The sequence below is a fragment of the Salvelinus alpinus genome, chromosome 25 (assembly GCF_045679555.1).
Source record: "Salvelinus alpinus chromosome 25, SLU_Salpinus.1, whole genome shotgun sequence".
In the NCBI taxonomy this organism is placed as follows: Eukaryota; Metazoa; Chordata; class Actinopteri; order Salmoniformes; family Salmonidae; genus Salvelinus; species Salvelinus alpinus.
The window spans coordinates 15,930,517-15,936,516 of NC_092110.1; the positions used below are offsets into that span (position 1 = coordinate 15,930,517).

The following is a 6,000-nucleotide window of genomic DNA, read 5'->3' on the forward strand; positions in this document are numbered from 1 at the left end:
AGTGGAGTGCAGTTATGCACCCCTGACAGATCTGTCGAAACAATTATCTTAGCTGCCTGTGGAGATGACAAATGCACTGCAAGTCACAATTTATTTACTCAGCTTTTGAGTGTTCTTGCAGTAGTCAGGAAACACTTTTGTGTCATGAGATTTATTTGATTAATCCTCTTATTTGGACATTTAGAGGCCGATATTGAATGACAGACACACAGCAAATCTTTTACTATCCTTGTGGGGACCTAACATTTATTTCCATTCAAAATCCTTAACCACTAAACCTCCTAACCCGAATGTAACCCTTAACCTAACCCCCAAACCTAAAATAGCCTGTGTATTCGTGAGGATCTGGGAAATGTCCCTGGACTTTTGGGGATTTCTGGTACCCACAAAGATAGTAATACAAGCCCACACACACACACGGACACATTTCATTACATTTTAATCTTGCTCATGTTCTCATTATACTAAATTAATATCAAGTGACCATCCCTCATCCTTGTCATTAATAAATAATACACCAAATTAAATTTGCCTCCGTCTCTCAGGGCAGTCAGTTCTCATCTCCAAACTTGTGGCTGCTCCATGGTGGTCGGAAGCAACCCAGACAAAGTCAACAAGGTACTGACAGGCTGCCAATACTCTGTGCTAAGCACATGCATACACTGGCTGATGTATCAGCATATGTATTCACACTCATCCACACACTAGCTGTATCAACATAAATGTTCTAGACACAGACGTGTCTGCATATGTTATTGTGTATCTAAAATATTACAGCATACAAAATCCCACTACTGGTTCACACACACCTCCAAATCCTCTCTCCCTCTCGGAAATGTGGATGTTGTTGAAAGGTATTCCACATTGATATTCATATGTTTTCTTGCGCTCTAGATAGTGCGCACACTGTGCCTCTTCCTCACCCCTGCTGAGAGGAAGTGCTCTCGGTACTGTAAAGCTGACTCTACTTTCAAGTATGACACAGGACTGTTTGTACAAGGCCTCCTCAAGGTACCACACCACTCTAAATTACAGTTTTCCTACTGGATGTGCCAGCCCAGCACTAACACACCTGTTTCAAATAATAAACTAATAATGAGCTTCGGTTCAATGAGAGATACATTAAAGCCTTGTTTTACTCACATCGATATTATCCCATTGTAAGTGCATGTAAATGTAATGCAAATGAATAGTCTTTATTCAAACCAAGGCCTCAAAAAATGAACAAAAGCTCATACCTTTACAACAGACTGCCACTTTGGCATTGTGATCCCCCTCATTACTCTCCCACTCCTTTCTCCCACCCAGGACTCCATGGGCAGTTTTGTCTTGCCCTTCCGCCAGGTGCTGTACTCACCCTACCCGACCACGCACATCGATGTGGACATCAACACGGTGAAGCAGATGCCACCCTGCCACGAGCACACATACATTCAGCGACGCTACATGCGCTCAGAGCTCAGCGCGCTCTGGAAGGCGGCCAGCGAAGAGAACATCGCCCCCGACACTGGCATCCACACCGAGTCCTTCACCCCCGACCTGTATGCTCTCTTCTCTCCTGTTCTTCCAATTAGATAGGAATTGGCCATGTTTATTTTGCTGCCTAACGCATTGCTTGATTTATTTGAAATGTATCAAATTTGTATTTGTCTTGTTTACATTAATGAAAGAAATATGGATGTTATTCTGTTTTTTATGACCACTAAAAGCTCCACTCTTTTCTCAGAAATGTATTTCAGGACGTTATGCATAAAGACACCCTGGTAAAGTCATTTATAGATGAGGTAAGACACCGGCACAAAGTAAGCAACAATATTTGTGGTGCGAAAAATGTTCTTGTCATTTGTCAGCCGTTAAAGGCTTATCACGGCCAACTGTAATAGTTCATTCTGTTTTGTTCCCAGGTGTTCATGCTGAAGCCAGGTCTCAATCTGCGAAGTACTTACTTGGCGCAGTTTTTGCTGATCCTTCACAGGAAGGCGCTCGTACTACTCAAATACATTGAAGATGAGACGTGAGTTACCTCTCACTATGGAAGCAGATGTAATTGGTTTTAATATGACTTTTGCCACAGCACAGCAGCACACCATGTAGTACAACTTTTGATAACAGTTTGAATTCGCCACCCACAGGCAAAAGGGAAAGAAGCCTTTCCGCTCCTTGCGCAGCTTGAAGACCGACCTCGACCTGATGGTGGAAGGTGACCTGAATATCATCATGGCGTTGGCTGAAAAGCAAAGGGCTGGACTGTACTCCTTTGTATTTGGGAAGCAATTTTACACCAGTGTACAGGAGCGAGATGTGCTCATGAGCTTTTGACTCTTACTCTCATCCTCATGAAATGTTTTTATCAGCTTTTAAGAAATGGGAAAGAAATTGACATATGACTTGTCCAAAAGCTACCTTTGCTAGGTGACATGTTTTGTCCACTAAAGAGGGTGGAAGTGTTAAAATGTGAAAAAAAAGAAATACAGTATGACAACCAGAATATTGAAATTTCAGAGGTCTATTTAAAGTCCAAAAACTTCTTCAGTTGGATTTGTGCTGCTGTCCTTTATTGCTAATATTCATTGTTTTATTCAAAGCATGAGTCTAGTGTCTTCCATGTCTGTGTTGTACAACAAGCCCTTGATGGGACTCCACTTTATTTGTGAAACATAAATGTTTGGATACCATTTATATCAATAATGGCACAACAATCTGGACTTCCTCTATCTATTGACTGAATGACCACAACAGCCATGTCCAGGTTATGAACCATGTATTGCAGTATGCACTGTATGTCTGAGCATTCATGCTGATTGTTGACTAGAGACAGGTTTGTTTAAGTAAGTTTGAAATGTACATCATGTGTATAGAATTAATTATTAGCGTACCTTATTTGAGGTATAATGTGATATACCAGGCCATATCATATCGGTATCATGTCTTGACATTATTTTGTCATCATAATTACCCTTTGACATGATACTAAATGTATCGGAATGTGTGTAAGGCTTTATCATGTGGCAACTTTGACTCATCTCACAGTGGCCTTAACTTACAGTATTTTCTCACTAGCTTTCATTTGGTAGATCAAATTTATTTATATAGCCCTTCTTACATCAGCTGATATCTCAAAGTGCTGTACAGAAACCCATCCTAAAACCCCAAACAGCAAGCAATGCAGGTGTAGAAGCACAGTGGCTAGGAAAAACTCCCTAGAAAGGCCAAAACCTAGGAAGAAATCTAGAGAGGAACCAGGCTATGAGGGGTGGCCAGTCCTCTTCTGGCTGTGCCGGGTGGAGATTATAACAGAACATGGCCAAGATGTTCAAATGTTCATAAATGACCAGCATGGTCAAATAATAATAATCACAGTAGTTGTCGAGGGTGCAGAAAGTCAGCACCTCAGGAGTAAATGTCAGTTGGCTTTTCATAGCCGATCATTAAGAGTATCTCTACCGCTCCTGCTGTCTCTAGAGAGTTGAAAACAGCAGGTCTGGGACAGGTAGCACGTCCGGTGAACAGGTCAGGGTTCCATAGCCGCAGGCAGAACAGTTGAGACTGGAGCAGCAGCACGGCCAAGTGGACTAGGGACAGCAAGGAGTCATCATGCCAGGTAGTCCTGAGGCATGGTCCTAGGGCTCAGGTCCTCAGAGAGAGAAAGAATTAGAGAGAGCATACTTAAATTCACACCGGATAAGACAGGAGAAGTACTCCAGATATAACAAACTGACCCTAGCCTCCCCGACACATAAACTACTGCAGCATAAATACTGGAGGCTGAGACAGGAGGGGTCAGGAGACACTGGCCCCATCCGATGATACTCCCAAACAGGAAGGATATAACCCCACCCACTTTGCCAAAGCACAGCCTCCACACCACTAGAGGTGGTTAATGGTATATGCTAGTGAAACCATAATGTTATTAACCCCACTGGCCTTCATGCTGATGCAGCATAATTCTCTAACATTTGTAAATGCATCCATGATGATAAAAACATGTCAATACAAAATGGTATGCATATTTACTACAATTAGTTTACACACATTTACTACAGTCTTCCAGAAAGTGCCTTGAAATTTCCTCATTCTGTTGTCTGAACGACCTCTTTGGTACAGCCTCTCCCATAGGCTGTTTGGCAACCTTTTACGAAAATGAAAGAGAACGTTGGATTACCTTGGGTCTGAGTAGAGTAACGGGTCGCCAAACAAGTCATGTGAACTCCTTCCTGTCACGCGATGTGATTGAGATAAAGATGTATACATGTAACCGATGTGAAATGGCTAGCTAGTTAGCGGTGGTGCGCGCTAATAGCGTTTCAATCGGTGACGTCACTCGCTCTGAGACCTTGAAGTAGTTGTTCCCCTTGCTCTGCAAGTTCCGCGGCTTTTACCAAGGCAATCCAACGTTCTCTTTCATTTTTGTAAAAAGGTTGCCAAACAGCTGCCAAACAGCCTATGGAAGAGGCTGTACCAAAGAGGTCGTTCGGACAACAGAGTGGGAAAACTCACCATTTAACTTAGTCCAGATGAGTCCCTAACAGGGTAACATAATTTCAACTGTGGTATACAACTATGTACACACGGAAGCTGAAAGCTTGAACTTAAAACATGATGCTTCACCAAGAGTGGAAGGCCTCTGTATAGAACATCCATTTCACTGACGGTTGATAAGTATGTACAAGGTTCTCGGCATGCTCACTTTTCTGGGTTGAGAGCGTGCCATGCTCAGAACCCCAGACCCCACTGCTGGTGTGGACATAACATTAGGTCTGTAGTACCTCATGAAAGTCATGGGTGTTGACCAACTTGCAGCAACACAGAGTCCAGGGAGCTCCATCTGAACAGTGCTCACGAATAGACCATACCCCTGGTGGAGTGGGCTACTACGCCATCTGGAGTTGGTCTATAGCTCAAATGCCAGACAGCTAGATCCAGATAGGTCCGGCCGGCCAGATAGCTAGGCTGTCATTGTAAATAAGAATTTGTTCTTAACTGACTTGCCTACATTTACATTTAAGTCATTTAGCAGACGCTCTTATCCAGAGCGACTTACAAGTTGGTGCATTCACCTTATGATGTCCAGTGGAACAACCACTTTACAAACTAGTTAAATAAAAAAGCTAGGTCCGGCCAGATAGCTAGGTCTGACTTAGCTATCTGGCTGACCGGACCTTGCTTTCTGGACGGCTGAACCTTGCTATCTGGCCAGCAGGCTGGACATACCTATCTGGACCTTGCTATAGGAAGATTGCTAGGTCCGGCCAAAAGGCAAGCCAGTAAACATCTTTGATATTAAGCAACTCAATCACATGCGTGAATAGGAAGGAGTTCCCACAGGTTATTTGGCGACCCGTTACGAAAAACAAAGAGAACCAATGCATTAGGTAGCGTCCATGCATAATAATACAACATTACAGTTGATACGCTGAAATAAATGCCTATCTTCAAGTAGGATGTACAAACTCCTTTCTATTGGTTGATTCATCGACCACCATTTACCCATTGGTCGAACTTTGCATGTGGTGTTTGCGACAAAAAAAACAGTAAACTAGCTAGATCAGAGATACTTTTGAGGAGATGGGAAACTAACGGATTCTAAAATAGCGCCATTTGTGTACGTTGCCCATGCTACGTCAATGGGCCGTGCGGTGCATTCTGGGCGATTCTGGGACATGGAGAGCTCTCCTTCAAGGAGTGAATGGGAGTCAACTGGGCGCTAGCTCAAAAACCCAACCGTAGCATGAATTTCGTTAACAAGAAGTACAACATTACAAATATTTACCAAGATGTGAGATAAGTAACTTGCCGTATGTAATATTGTATAGCATTGGAATCGTACAATTGGGTACTTTTCAGTAAAATAAGCACGTTTCTCGACTCACCCTGACTTTGAGAAAGGATTGCTTAGCATCTGCGTGACGGATCATAACAACGTGATCGCGATTGGTCGATAGTCTGCTGGGTTATACGTTCATCCATTCATTTCCCAATTAGATTCCTATCTCCTCCTTT

General features: G+C 43.0%; 1 protein-coding gene across 4 annotated transcripts in view; it reads left to right on the forward strand.

The window, feature by feature from the left end:
- LOC139553460 (guanine nucleotide exchange factor C9orf72-like) overlaps positions 1-2,699 on the forward strand; it is a 45,655-nt gene extending 42,956 nt beyond the window's left edge. For all 4 annotated transcript variants that reach the window (XM_071365800.1, XM_071365804.1, XM_071365803.1 and 1 more), the window contains exons 5-10: positions 546-618; positions 895-1,011; positions 1,309-1,541; positions 1,727-1,784; positions 1,905-2,014; positions 2,133-2,699. In XM_071365800.1, the coding sequence (XP_071221901.1) occupies positions 546-618; positions 895-1,011; positions 1,309-1,541; positions 1,727-1,784; positions 1,905-2,014; positions 2,133-2,319 (778 nt within the window). In that variant the 3' untranslated portion in view covers positions 2,320-2,699. The remainder of the gene's footprint in view (positions 1-545; positions 619-894; positions 1,012-1,308; positions 1,542-1,726; positions 1,785-1,904; positions 2,015-2,132) is intronic.
- Positions 2,700-6,000: the final 3,301 nt, after the last annotated feature.